The sequence below is a fragment of the Mus musculus genome, chromosome 1 (genome assembly GCF_000001635.26).
Source record: "Mus musculus strain C57BL/6J chromosome 1, GRCm38.p6 C57BL/6J".
Classification (NCBI taxonomy): domain Eukaryota; kingdom Metazoa; phylum Chordata; class Mammalia; order Rodentia; family Muridae; genus Mus; species Mus musculus.
The window spans coordinates 59120669-59136163 of NC_000067.6; the positions used below are offsets into that span (position 1 = coordinate 59120669).

The following is a 15495-nucleotide window of genomic DNA, read 5'->3' on the forward strand; positions in this document are numbered from 1 at the left end:
GAGGGAAGTGTGGATATAAAGAAGATGAACAGACATGGGTGCAGTGGAGCTTCGGATCTAGGGAGACCAAGACTGTATCAACATCCTCGTTTTGGAGCTCATATACAGGCTCCAGGACTAGTCCACTTTGCTGATTTGGAAATAACAGTGTCATAGGTTTCCTTATTAGATAAATGTGTACTTGTTAACCGCTCTTAGCTTAGTTAGTCAACTAGGCACTTTTGTAAAATATAAACAGAAATAAGAAAATATTTTACAAAGTAAAATACAGTTTGTCATTAAGTAGACTGGTTTATTTAGAAGAGTTACATCTTACAAAACACCATATGAAATCTATAAAATGCTCACATTCAGTGACAACATTGTCACATACCTGCCATTAGCTCATATGGGGAAACATCGGGAAAATGCCTGAGAGCCAAATGAGTAGCTCTGTATATGTATAGGATGCTATTTATAGCTATACAATAAGGACTTCATAGTCGCAGTTCTAATGGGTCAAACACTGCTGTTTTCAATGGCAGCCGTTATTCCGGATCTTTAGGGCACACTATGAAGCTTCCAGCTTTAAGCAGGACACTAGATTAAGATTCAGTGTCAGGGGAAACCCATGCCTCTGGCACCCACTGCAGTTCTTCCTGAGCCTTCTGTATGGCGGACAACAGCTGGCCACATGCATCTTGCAAGTTGTCATTCACAATCACGTGATCAAAAAACTGGCCAAACTGACTCTCCATTTTCTGGGCTAACTCCTCCATCTCTTGTAGGTCTTCATCCTTCAGGAGTGATTGAAAAATATGTATGAATGGCACAGGCAATAAGACCAGGTGTTCTGCTGGCAAACTCGTGAGGGTATTTATAAAAACAATTATGTCAATTACACATCCTCTATATTCTATCTGTGCCCTCCCTCCAAATTCTGGATTTCTGAGACAGAGTCCTGCTGTATAAACCAGGCTGGCTTTATATTTGTGATCCTTCTACCTCACCGTCCCAAGTGCTGAGGTTTCAGTTGTGCACCTCCATGCCTAGCAAGGACACAAATTTAAAAGCCCCAAAGACTTAGGAAATAGACTGTCTATGTCCACAGATGTCAAAAGATCAAACAGGAAAACCATAGTTTCATGGTAATTGAAAAATATAGAGAGAAAAACTCTTAGGGTTAATATAAAAATACTTTTGTCTTGCTTTGACAGGACATCCTAAAATTGGAACAGTATGGAGATTAGGACTGCAGGCTTAGCCAGGCAGTAGTGGCATAGGCCTTTAATCCCAGCACTTGGAAGACAGAGGCAGGCAGATTTCTGAGTTTGAGGCCAGCCTGGTCTACAGAGTGAGTTCCAGGACAGCCAGGGCTATACAGAGAAACCCTGTCTCAAAACAAACAAAAGGACATGCAGGTTTGTGAAGCTGTCATACTTTTTTTTTCACAGCAATATAAATATTGATAGTACTAATAAACTGTATACCTACTATAGTAGTTCATTTCTAAAATGTATATATCTGTGTGTGTGTGTGTGTGTGTGTGTGTGTGTGTGTGTGTGTGTGTGTGTAAAAAGCAAAGGACAACTTGTAGGACTCCGCTCTGTGGGTCCTAAGGATCAAATGTCATCAGGCTTGGTGACAGACACCTTTAACCAGTGAGCCATCTCACTGGCCCCAAGACAGATCTTGTTTTTCACACACACACACACACACAGAGAGAGAGAGAGAGAGAGAGACAGAGACAGAGACAGAGACAGAGACAGAGAGCGAGAGACAGAGACAGCTGTAATGTCCCAAGACAGAAGAATTTGTTTTTCACACACACACACACACACACACACACACACACAAGAGAGAGAGAGAGAGAGACAGAGAGAGACAGAGAGACAGAGACAGCTGTAATGTCCCAAGAGAGAAGATCTTGTTTTTCACACACACACACACACACAGAGCTGTGATGTCTGGATGATTTAGCTGTAATCTGGATGATGATTTGGGTGCATACATGTAAAATTTGCCAAGCTGTATGCACTTAGGATTTCTACACTTTAGTGAGTCATATGCTGTGGCTTATTTCTAAAGTGGATTTAATGTATTTCAATACACATGATGTCCATTCATAAATGGAAAACCTCATCTAGAATGAGTTCTGCTGACTGCTCCTTTTGTATCATTATTAATAAACATTTTTGTGAAATATTTTATAGATGAGGCATACTCAGTACAACATTTTACAAAATATTTAAGTAAAAACAGCTCAAAAATAGAAATAGGCTTATGCATACATTTGTTTGGCTTTGCAGATTGTGGGTCATTTGTTAAGCTCAGAAAAAATAGCATTTATTAAACCTTATTTTAGTAACTATAAATGACATCTAATTAAAAAGATAATTTGGGGGGTTGTTTTTGTTTTTTTATTTGTTTTGTTTGTTTTCCAAGTCAGAGTTTCTCTGTGTAGCCCTGGCTGACCTGAGACTCACTATGTAGACCAGGCTGGTCTCGAACTCAAAGATCTGCCTGACTCTGCCTACAGAGTGCCGGGATTAAAGGTGTACACCACTAATGCCTAGCTAAAAAGGATAAATTGTAAAGACTAATCATTAAAACTTCCAAAGGATTCTGTGGAAACAACAGTGGTTTTTACTTTTTAAAACCATTTTCTTGAAGTGCTCCTGAGAAGAGGGTCAAATAAAGAGTAAAACAGGGAAAGGCCTTCGGCCCAGCTGCCCGATGGCTCTCCACCTCCCCATAACTGAAAGTAATACCAGGATGATTCTGGCATGATTTACCTTGAACTTCATGTCCACATAGTAGTCAGTGGTGATCTTAGCGTTTTTCCGAGAGTGTCTCATGGAGCTCGTGTTAGGTGGCTTAATAAATATAACGTAGGGCTTCAAGTCACGGGTTCGAGCCGACTGAATATCCTACATAGAAAAATTAAATGCACAATTTAAAGACAGAAGTGGGCCAGGAAGAAGGCTCAGCTATAGAAGCAGTTATCAGGCAGACCTGATGAGCCAGTCCGACCCCTGGAGCCCACTGTAGAAGAAAACTGACTCCTGAAAGTTGTCCCCTGGCTTCAACACCAGCAAATTCACATACACATTATACATTCCTTAAAAATTAAAAATATTAGTCCTAGCTTTCTGTAGTCAGTGTGATTATAGTCTCATGTGCCCCCAAGTCCTAAATTGTAAAATCCAAACATTTTAATAATAATTATGGTTCTAGAATCAAAATTAAGTTAGAATCCTGGCCCTTCCTCTTTCTAGCTTTCAGTAGCTATTGATATATTGAAATAAGTCTTAAATATGACAAAATGCTGTTTACTGAGCATAGACTCCTTTATAGAACTTCATGTGATAAAACCAAAATTCAGGAAATGTCCACTTTGCCCTCTCTTCCCTTTCCTCTGGTTAGCACGTCACCCTGGACACTGCTTCCATCTTACTGACCACTAGCTCTGACCCAGGGAAGAGCAAACTGCTTTTCCCTACTTTTCTTTAGCACACAAAGTATATTCTTAAGTGAAAGAAGAAAGTGCAAGGATGGACAAACCGGGTCTACATGAATAGGATGAATCACCCCTGCTCTCCTCACATTGTTCAAGCACGTAGTACAATTCGGCCCAGCACAGAGCATTCAGCAATATCTTCTGCCACAAGAAGTTACCTGGACAAGTTTGTACTCTGTATTCAAAGCAGGAAAGACTGGGACATTTTCTTTTATGGCTATCCACTCAAGCTCTGGTTCTGAATATGAAAAGTAAAACTTTCTCTCCAACTAAAACAAAATGTTGCCCATTTACACTTCGAGGAATGGCCTGGTCCGGCCCGGAGATATGAGAGTTAGTCTTACTCTTAAAGGTATAGCTGAATAAGATGTCTCGATTATAGCCTTAGGCATGTGCACAGCACGGCTAACGTTACATGCACTCCTGACTTAGCATGATGGGAAATGTGTTACCACAGACTCACCTGAGGCTCTAGATCCATGATGCAGATCTTGCCTTCATCAAGGACGGCGTGTACAGCGTTCACACTGGTTCCGTACAGGTGGCCCTTGTACTCACCATACTCCAGCATCCTAGAAAAGGAAACAACCTTCACAAGTAAAACAGCAGCAGCAGTTATATGAACTGTGCTGGTTAGCTTTTTATCAGCTTGACATAAGCTAGAGTTACCTAGAATGGGACTTTCAGCTGAGAGATGGCCTCCATCAGACTACAGCTGAGAGATGGCCTCCATCAGACTACCTGGGAGTTGAGGGATGGCCTCCATCAGACTACCTGGGAGTTGAGGGATGGCCTCCATCACACTACCTGGAGACAAGTCTGTGAGGGTGTTTTCTAAATCAATGATTGATATTGGAGGGCCCAGCCCACTGTGGGCAGTGTCACCTCTGAACAGGTGGTCCTGGGTAAGAAAGGTGGCTGAACAAGCCAGGAGGAGCAAACCAGTAAGCAGCACTCCTCCATAGCTTCTCCTTTAGCTTCTGCCTCCAAGTTCAGGCCTTGAGTTCCTGTCCAGACTTTCCTCAGTGGTTACCTGTGACATGGAAGTGCATGCCAAATAAACCCTTTCCTCCCCGAGCTGCTTTTAGTCATGGTGTTTTTCATGGCCATAGATAGCAAACTAGGATACAGCTGTGAAATGCCATAGGAAGGGATATATAGATCTTGCCAAAACAAAATGAATGAGAAAAAAAATTAGAAAACTAAGGACTTAATTTTTCTGAAGCATGAAGCTCTGGCTCTAGAAAAATCAATGTATGTGGCTTTCTCAGCTCTTCAGAAATGAGGGCTTACTGCTGAGAGCTTTCAGACTACTGTCAAATAACCAGAAGTAAGAACTGACTTCTGAACCTTACTTGTGTCCGTACATGAGGCTTTCAAATGTTTCCCTTGACACGTAGTGATACTCACGTCCATCCATTTCATAACTCTTTGGGAAACGGGTGGTATCTACCAAGGAAGATAATGAAAACTTTCAGAAATACATACTTGGATAGAGATTGCCAACTAAAACAAACAAATGAACACCTAAACAGATAAGATGCTGGAACCAAGAGAGGAACTTTGAACTGCTGTAAGAAAGTGGGCACTCCCATGTCACATTCCACCCATGACAAACCTTTATTGATTACTCATGGTGTGGGAAAGAACGTATCATAGTATCAGACAGGAGAACACCTGCTGTTATTTAGGTAATACTGAGCTACATGTGAAGCTCAACGTGCATGTCTGCCCCTCATAGCAGCAGCAATGGCTTTGGTTTGGATGATGTACTTCTGATGACCTCATTGTACCTCTCTCACTGATCGCCAGATGTGTCGTTCTTTTACTGATAAGTAGATGGAGCTTTTGGAGAGTAAGAAAGTTGCTCACATTGTAAGATGAATGCTTCCTCCTAAACTACTTTTTATTACAAGAGATTGTCTCAGATTTGAGAGAGAGGAAGCCCATGGCATTCTGCAGTGTTGGCAAAGTAGAAGTTATGGAGATAAAGAAAGGGGAAAACTTGACAAATCTGTGTTCAATTTGATTCTTTGATGTGGTCTCTTTAATCTAGACCAGATGTTCTCAACCTTCCTAATGCTGCGACCCTTTAATACAGTTTCTCATTTTGTGGTGACCCCCTACCATAAAGTTATTTTCATTGTTATTTCATAACTATAAGTTTGCTACTGTTATGAATCACAATGTAAATACCTGTGTTTTCTGATGGTCTTAGGTGAGACCTATGGAGGGATTGTTCAGCCCTCAAAGGGGTTGGAACCACAGGTTGAGAACCACTAATTTAGATATAAACTCCTCAATGTTATACTTCAATGGCATCTGGTATAGAAAACACAAGTTCCCCCAAATATCTAAAAGTGATTTGTTGACTGTCTAGTAACAATAACAATGAACATATGTGTATCTACTATATCCCAGGTATTAGTTTGGGTTCTAGAACTTAACACTGGTGCTCTCCCCACCCTCATGGATTGTCAGCCAATAAGGTCCACCAGGGCAAAGGGAGCAGAGAGGGGAAAGGGTGGGGCTTGGGGGTCGAGGGCCCTGTGAGTACTCACAGTGAATAACACACAGCAGGACCAGCTGGTGACTCAAGGCTTATAAAATTTCGGGAGATGGTGGGTAGAAACATCCAGGATGGACAAAGGTCATGGGTTGTAGGCTTAGGGTACCAAAATGCCTCATTAGCATGGGAAGCATTTGAGGAATCTCAGGTACTAGCTGAATGAGTTCTCTAGCATTCTCCTGATAGAGGTGTACGTGGGGGTTTTGAATTCCCCAGACGAGGTCAGAGAAGGAGAAGGCCTGGTAATCAGGGAGTCTTGCATTACACCCTGAGCCCAGAGGCTAGCTGGTCAGTGGTGGACTCTGACCTCCCTTAGTGGAGCTATCCCACAATACTCCACTCTAACTCTATGTCCTACGTGCCGCAATGCTTGTTCTTATTCTCTTTTACAACAAATTGCCCCTATCAATAAAAATAACCTGTTCTTCCACTTGACAGGGTTTAAGGATAAAATAGATCAATGAAAATGACATGTAAGAAGCTTGCAACAGGCCCTCAGTGATCAATCTCCAAGGGGCTCAGGAGGAAGATATCACCTTGTGACCACTTTCGTTTTTTCTCTATTCAAACCCCTCTTCACGTCTGTCCTTAGACTTCTGTAACTATGCAATTTCTCCTGCAGTTTCCTACTGAGGACAAGAAAAGCCAGCAAAACTTAAGGCTCCCAAGGGGTGGTGAATTATATAATGTGCGTGGGATGACTCCACCAATGCCCCGTTGGACCTCCACTTCAGTTATAATTCTGACGGCAGTCTTTTGCTTCCCCAGTATGCAGGGAACACATGAGACGTTTTATAGTCTCCCAAGTATCCCCATCTTCCTTGAAGCACTCACAGTCATTGGAAACCATCCTACAAAGTGACTTTTTCTGACTAAAAAGCAAACCTCTACAAATACCCCTCTTAGGTTCTTTCCCCAAGCCTTTCATATATTGATATGTCTTGGTACTTGAAAGATTTTTCACATTCCTCTTTTAAAAGTTTTCATCTCAGGGGGCTGGAGAGATGGCTCAGCAGTTAAGAGCACTGACTGTTCTTCCAGAGGTCCTTAGTTCAAATCCCAGCAACCACGTGATGGCTCACAACCATCTGTAATGGGATCTCATGCCCTCTCCTGGTGTGTCTGAGGACAGAAGTAGTATACTCTCATACATAAAATAAATAAATCTTTAAAAAAATTTTTTCATCTCAGTGTCTCAGACAAAACACTAACCTCCTTCATCCCACATACTACGCATCATTATAGAATGTTGGCCATTATTATAAAAACACTTTGTATCCTTAATAGTCATATATTGTAGCGTGTAGTTTCTACCCTGCTTTAAGCTCCATGTGGACCAGGGGCTACCAGCTACCTCTCTGGTTCCCTTGGATCTGTGGACACACACACACAGCTCACATGTTTAACCTACCTTATGGCTAAGCGGCTGGGTTCTTCTAAGCCTCCTACAGTTAGCATGACTTTTCCTTTACTCTTAGCTCAACACTGCCCTCAGCTTAGTTGCCTCTTTACCTTCTCCTTGCTCAACACCCTGCATCTACATTTCTAATCTCCTGCCTGGGGAAGCAGCCAATGGTCACTCCACCTGAGACCTCACATGGCTAGTGACTCCCCCCCTCCTCTCCCTCTCCTTCTCTCCCTCCCCCTCTCCCTTCCTCTGAAGCATGGTGCATTCCTTTCCTCCTAGCCTGCCTGTGGGAACCTGAAAGTCCCACCTCTTCTCCCCTGGTCAATGGCATCTTTATTGATCAATCAAGAACCAATTGGGGAACCTACAGCGTTCACATGCAGATCAAAGCCTCAGAACCACTCCCTACAATATATATGACTAAGAAAAGTTAAAGAGTCAAGGGGGTGGCTAAATGGGCATAGACACTTGCCACCAAGTCTGCCAACCTGGGTTTGATTCTCAGAAGCTAACATGGTAGAAGGAGAGAACTGACTCCCACACATTGTCAGCTGCCTTCCACTTCAAAAGGAAAAGATATGAGAATTATCTTTTGAAAGCCTAGCCTAGCATACTATGCTATTATAGTTATCAAAGCAAATGTAGGGAGAACTACTCAAGGACTGGTCCTTACATTTTTACAAAAGATGTGACAGTAAAGATGTGACAGTAAAAGATGTGACCCCGGCACACCCAGAGACAAAGTTTTACCAAAACCTGAGCCACCAAGAAAGACAAATAAACGTACGTGGCACAGCACTTTGAAAACAGCTGGGGTTACATCCAATGAGCTGTCTTCTCAGTTCATTGACTCCAACGCCAGAAGGTCCTGAAGACAGAAGGTCACAGCAGAAACAGTTAGATGTGGATGCACAGGATCACATGCCACAGCTGGCCCTGCAGACGTGCTGCTGCAGGGACTTGACAGCAAATGTGCTTTTAGGGACCCCCCCCCCTTCTTAGGATTGGAACAAACGCAGAAAACATCATTCTTCCAGGGACTCATGAAATAACAAACATCGCGCCAACACTCAAATAAGTGTGGACTCACAGGATCTGTCACCTCCACTACTGTTGGAGCTCTGAGACTTCTCTGGGCTAGCATCAGATAATCTGAGACATGGTCCTTTTTTTGAAAAGTCTCAATCGGAATGCAACTCTGTCACCCACGGATGCTGTAACATTTCCAACAGGTGGCTGAGTTAGCATTGTCAGACCCTGCTGGAGGTGAGGTGCAAGCTGTCACTGTCTCGGGGAGCCAAGTTTGCAGAGATCTTGGTCACAAAAACCAGATCACCCAAGTCCTTTATCGTTCAAGGTAGATCCAGAAGAATTAGACACTTTACAAAGAACATGGCTAAACGTTTCTTAGAGAGATGGAATTTCTCTAAACTGTTTTCTTAATACAGACTAGTGATGCAAGCTGGGGTAGACCATGCATGTTTCTAGACCAAATTCTAAACAGATAAAAGTATAGATCAGGAATAACCTCGTCCTATTAGAGATTGTTAATACCCAGGTTCTTACACGTCATAGCCCACCATGTTCAAGTGTAGGTCAAAGGAGGAGGCAGAGAAGGCAAAGGAAGCTTGCCTTTTGAGAGCTTTCTTAGAAACGCATGCAAGCAGGCCTTTAAACCATTTCTAGATGAAGGTGTGTAAAGAGCCCCACTTTATTGTTACTACCAACACAAAACATCAAATCTAGGATGACTCGAAGAGCTGAGCAGAGCATGACATACCCACAAGCACTATGAGGCGGTGTTTGTCCGCCGGCTGCCGCTGGTACCTCACCACCTCCTCGTAAGGAGCGCCCACGGCACTGTAGCAGCTGCAGCTGCAGCACAGGCTGGCATGCAGCTGGCTGAAGTGAGACTTCCTGCGACAGAGGCGCATGCTGCGGCGGAACCCAGCTGAAGAGGAAGGACAGAAACAGATAGGGACCTGGATGTGGTGGCACATACATCTTTAATCAGATGCTGAGGCAGGAGGATCTCTGTGAGTTCAGAGTCAGCCTGGTCAAAAGACAGAGTGAGTTCCAGGACGCACATATAGTGAGACCTGGTCTTGAAATAGCAAACAAAACAAGCAGCAGCTAATGATGTCCCATAAGGTATATGTAAGTAGTATTGAGCATCCGCTGTATGCCAGGGATCATGCTATATACAGTGATCACACAATCCAGGCCATCTTCTCAGGAAATGTGCAATTCATGGAGGAGGTGAAAGGTCAGAGAGTGGCAGTGGTTTATTAGGATGGGCAGTTCATAACAGGATCAGAAAGGCTGGCCATGAGAAGTTGCCTGAGTGCAGACGGGGCCAGCTAAGGAGCTGCCTGCAGAGTGGAACGAATGCCAAGATACAGTGACTGGTTTGAAGGTGGTGAACAATGGGAAGGTGGTGAGAATCGGTACTGAGGAAGGAGCCATAGCCAGATCACATCGGGGAGGGGAGTCAGTGCTGAGTTAGGTGTGAGCGCTGTGTGAAGAGGCCTTCGAACAGCAAGCTTGTTTCTGAAGGATTCCTTTGGTAGCTGTAGAGAGGAAGCAGGGCCTCGGGGAGAGCAGTTGGGGCCTTCTGTAGAAGCTCTGTGTCTATCGTGGAAACACTGGGTAGTCTTATGGCTCTCATTGTTCAGATGGATATACTGTCACAGACAGCTTAGGTGATTACATCATCTGTAAAGTTAGGACCCCTTAGTCAGTCATCCCTAGCTGAATTCTTAGAATCCTTTTCCTGCCACAGCATCAAAAGCCTTTTTGGTATCTGTACAGCCATTTGCAGGTCCTCTCTGAAGGTAGAGTCAGAAACTCTATGTGTATCTATAAACACACAGATGCAGTTATATTCATATCTATCTATATTGAGAAACCATGGACCAGCACTTACAATATAATGCTACAGTACTGGATTCGCTGTAAACTTCCCTTCTCCTCATGTGCAGCTCACTCCTCAGCCCTGGCTCTTACTGTCCTCAAATGCTCACTTATAACCAGCAACAGTCTCAGGGCTAGGGCGCATCTTGATGGGGGGCTGTGGGGTATCAGAGGCTGACCATCAGCTACTGTTTTGTCTCCTCTGGCCCTGACCATAGCACCAGGCCACCACTGTGCACGGCCTCCCCTTTGGCCCTGCCTGGACTCCCTACTCCTCACCTGTGTGCAGCTGCTTACCCTGCCCGTCTGACTCACTGGCTTTGGGGTCAATAATTCTGGAAGTGAGGCACAAAGGCAGCCCCTTGTGTCTTAGCTCTCCTCCAATGATCCCAAAGTACATCTAGACTTGGAGACAACATTCTAGCTTTTAGCCTATAGCTCTGTGCCGCTCTTATGTTTTGTGAAAAGGGGGTTCCAGGGTGATTTTATCAGAGAGATCTGCTCCTTTAGAGAACTCTCCTCGGGTGACAGATTAGAGAATGTGGACATAAAAGATGGTTTTTAACAGCCATGAAACTCATGTCTTTAGAGTAAGGTAGATAGGTTATAGAATGGTCCGGGGATGAAATGAACAGATTTGTGTTTGACAGAATAATTAAAAGATATCCAAGTTAAATTAGATAAATAACAATAATCAATAGGTCAATAGGTCAGATTATTGATGGGGGAAAAACCAGGCAGAGAAAAGTCAGAAGAAAGAAGTTGGAGAGATTCATCAGCAAAGGCAGCTTTCAGCAAGGCACCAGAGAGTATGAATGGCACTAAAAAGCAAAAAACGCACAACTCTTATCAGTTGCCACCTACCGATAAAGAACTTCTGCCCATCGCCGACAAATTCGTCCTTAGCTGGAACACAGAGAATGGGAGATTATGTGAGGACCAAGACAGGAACACAACAAGCAAATGTACAGCATCATCTTCTGTTTCAAGTGATGTTCTCCATAGGTGGCAGGCCAGCCCACGGTACCCTTGGCAGCCTACTAGGCCTGTTCTCTGCACTTCCCATCCCGTTGCTCCTATGCAATCTCTTTAGCATCGCATCATACATAGGATTTGTCTAGAGAGACTGAGAATAGAAACCTATTTCAGGCTTGATTAAAGTTGTAAGAAAGAAGCTGGGCATGGGACAACCTGGAATCCCAACACTCAGGAAGCTAAAACAGGAAGACCACAATTTTATGCCCAGGCTGAGCTATATATTGAGAACTTGTCTCAATATGCATTTTCAAACACATCCTTTAAACGCTGATGTTACAAAAATATGAAACAAGCTGATTTTGGCTTTCACTTGAAGACCATGGTCTTGCAGACTCTGCAGTAAATGCTGTCATGGACAGTTTCAGTGTGAGACAATCTATTCACCTGGAAGGAGCATCTGGCCTATGGGCACATCTGGGGAAACAATCTTCATTACATTAACTGAGGTGAGGAAACACACCCATTTGAGGCAACACTACTCCTTGGGTTTGGGTCCCAGCCTATGTAAGAATGGAGAAAGTAAGCTGAACACTGCAAACGCATATCCATGGAGTCTCTCTGCCCTGACTGGGGATGTGAGTAGCTGCCTTCAGTTTCTGCCTTAACTTTCCCACTATGGTGGAATGTGACCTAGAACTGTAAGCTAAAGAGATCCTTCCTCCTGTAAGTTGCTTCTGACAAGACATTTTCTCATAGAAACAGGTAATGAAACGAGGACAAAGGCTTTACTAGAGCTCTATTTCCTAAATAAATGAAATTAAGACTGTCCATCACAGCATTACTACAGGGCCTGCAAGACCACTATCTTCAAGTCAGAGCCAAAGTCAGCTTGATTATTTCCGTTTAAAAAAAAAAAATCAGAACTTGCTCTGTGGCAGCCAGGAACACCAGAGACAAAGGAGGGGATGACACCCAGCCCAACAGTTGCTAGGTTCTGCTTCTACTGCAACTCAGAAACACAATTATGAAATCCCTTGTAATTTAAACAGGTCTTTTCTGATTGTTGATATAATGAATCACAAACATCTGTTTATAGGATTAACTCACATATATAATTTTCTTTCTCTAACCTTATTTTTAAGAGTTATTTTGTCTGTTATGACATGGTCTCATGTAGGCTTGGCTGGCATCAAATTTGCTATATAGCTGAGGGTGACCCTGAACTCATGCTCCTCCCACCGCCACCTCTCAAGTGCTGACTACATATGCTACTGTATCTGGCTTTACTAATGCATTTGAAAATGCAAAGAAAACACCAGTGTCTGGAGAGATGGCTCAGCGGTTAGGGGAGCTTGCTGTTCTTCCAAAAGACTTGAGTTTGGTTTCCAGCATCCATGTTCATGACCAATAACTACCTGTAACTCCAGCTCCAAGGGAGTGAATGCCCTTCTCTGGCCACTGCAAGTACTCAGTATATAAATGGCACACATTCATTCAAGCATGTACAAATAAGTAAAAAAATTAAATCTAAAAAAATACCAGCATCATCTATTAGTTAATCACAGTTCTCTATGTTATGTAAATACATTCACAAGGAAACATTCACTAACGTATAGCTATAAAGCTTAATTGCCTTTGTTTTCTATGGAACCGACTAGTTCCTGATCTGGGCTTTAAAAAGTCACCTCTTGTAGGAAGCTGTGCTGCTGCCTTGTGGCAGTGAGAGACCCTGAGCATCGCATCAAGTGGTATATGCAGGGGATAAAAATGAACACTTACCTTCTGCGAGTTCCTCTGGATATTTGAGCAAGTGAAGAAAGAGATGTGAAGAATTAATCTTGGCAAAGATCAAGTTAACCATTTAAGGAACGTGAAACAGATAGCAGGGAAGTCATGCCGCCATTTTAGCAAGGCTGGTAACTTGACAGGGCCAATGGAAGGCACAGCGTCGGGACTCAGAAACTTATTTGATCTGACTCTACTGCTGGGGGACAGTGATTTGTCCTGCAAGTTGTGTGTCAAGACTGTCCCTGAAGTTGTCATTTACCGATGAAGGCTACTGATGGGCACAAAACTGTACTTGAAAGAAAATATAGGAAGAAAATGGCTAAGCCTTCTTCCTTGTCTCCTACAGCCCTACCACCACATTCCTGGGAAGGAAGATAGGCAAGGGGCACACTCTCCAGCAGTCTGACACCTTCCTTCCTTGCCCCCAGATGGCCTAACATATATGATTTCTTCTCTACTGGTCCTGTGAAGGCTGGGGTAGTGGGGTAGGGGTTTGGTGGTTGGTTGGGTATTTTTGCTTGTTGTTATCTAGACATATTCAAGTGACTGGGTTTTCTGCAAATGTTGTGACCGTTGTTTTAGTTAAATACACTGTATCACTGACTCTGGAGAAATTCAAGAAGGTCACATTATATTTCACTCAGAGGCAGAGAGGGAAACTGAAGAGCCCTAACTATTCACTAAGTGGTCCAAGTAACAGGAGTTAAGTGTCATGAACGACTGCCAAGGCTTATCTACTCAGAAAACATGCCAGCTGGACACTAACTGGTCCTTAATGGAGCTCTTATGAGAGTCAAATGGAAAGCGTTCGTGAGAGCTTTGGGTTGGCTGCATACTTTCCCCAGTAAAGCTGATCTAGAGAGCCAGCAGCTGCCCACCCCCTATGAATGATTTCGTAACCATATCATCAGCCAACACTCACATGGAGCTTACTGTATGCTCCAACTCTGTTCTGAACACCTTCCGTATGTAGGGTGCTTACTGAATGCTCAGCTCAGCTCCGAACACCTTATTATGTACAGTGCCTACTGTATGTTCTGATCTGAACACCTTACGTATGCAGGGCATTGCTTATCTTAGAGGGCTGGGGCCTGATGGTCAGTGAAAGGCTACCGAGCCCACAGTCACACTGGAACTCCATGTGCCCTCTTCACACACTCACTGCATCTCCTTTCACAGACACTGTGAGTATCTCTGGGGCTCGGGTATTACTTTGGAGTACAGAGCATTTTCCAGAAAAAAAAAAAAGATGAGATAAACAGAACAAAGAAAGATAAATATAATCTAAAGATGCTAAAGAAGAAGTTGATCATAAGCTCTGAGCCAAGTATAGAAAATTAAATTATCCCAAATGGGTAACAATCTCAGGGAAAATGGTCATATAGAAAAAGAAGTAGGTGGTAAATACATAAGTTGAGTAGTTCCCATGCTATCATTTAATGATAAGTACTTATACTGACATCTCTATTTTAAATTATTTACTTATTTATGCATATGATTGCTTGCCTACATGTACGCATGTGCACCATGCGCATGCCTGGTTGTAGTTGGTCGGCCTGATGCTGTTTGTATTCTAATGCTAATACTGGTTCCTCAAGACCTGGTTGCCCCAGAGACAAGAGAGTCTGCATGTAGACCTATGTTATCTTGCCCCCAAGTTTCTGATTGGTGAATAAAGATGCTGACAGCTAATAGCTGGGCAGAGGAAACATAAGTGAGGTTTAGGGTTTCCAGGCTTGGAGGGGTCAGAGGAGAACCACCAGAGAGGAGGTGAATGGAGGAGAAGCCGCCAGATAAAACATGGTAAGTAATAACTCAGGGTTGTTGATAGGAAAGTAGATTCTAATGGCATAGAGGAGAGATACCTGCCCAGCTCTTGTGCTGATTAAGGCTTATTGTAAATAATAAAAGTCTTTTATCCAGAAACTGGATGATCAAGGCAGGGTAGAACCCCAGATTGAGATTAAAACTTTCTACAGCCCGGTGCATGAGAAAACTATTCTTCCAGCAGAATGACTGTGTGTGTGTGTGTGTGTGTGTGTGTGTGTGTGTGTGTGTGTGTGTTGCAGCCATGTGCGAATGTCTGAGTACAACTCACTTTTCATAGTTCTCCGATGTGTGTCAGGCTAGCTGGCACACAAACTTCCAGTGGTTCTCTTGTCTCTGCCTCAGCATAGGAGCACTTGATTACAGATGCACACCACTGTGCACACCTGGCTGGACATGGGCTCTAGGGATTCAAACCTAGGTCTTCACACTTATATGGCACATACTTTATCCACAGAGCCATCTCCCTAGCCTTCTACACATATGGTTTATAAAGTTTACATCACTATCATG

At 43.4% G+C, this 15495-nt stretch overlaps 1 protein-coding gene across 2 annotated transcripts in view; it reads right to left on the reverse strand.

The window, feature by feature from the left end:
- Positions 1-266: 266 nt before the first annotated feature.
- Mpp4 (membrane protein, palmitoylated 4 (MAGUK p55 subfamily member 4)) overlaps positions 267-15495 on the reverse strand; it is a 42455-nt gene continuing 27226 nt past the window's right edge. For both annotated transcript variants that reach the window (NM_001164682.1, NM_145143.3), the window contains 8 exons: positions 13147-13161; positions 11254-11295; positions 9257-9427; positions 8264-8344; positions 4855-4948; positions 3963-4071; positions 2775-2909; positions 267-776 (listed from right to left, as the gene is read on the reverse strand). In NM_001164682.1, the coding sequence (NP_001158154.1) occupies positions 585-776; positions 2775-2909; positions 3963-4071; positions 4855-4948; positions 8264-8344; positions 9257-9427; positions 11254-11295; positions 13147-13161 (839 nt within the window). In that variant the 3' untranslated portion in view covers positions 267-584. The remainder of the gene's footprint in view (positions 777-2774; positions 2910-3962; positions 4072-4854; positions 4949-8263; positions 8345-9256; positions 9428-11253; positions 11296-13146; positions 13162-15495) is intronic.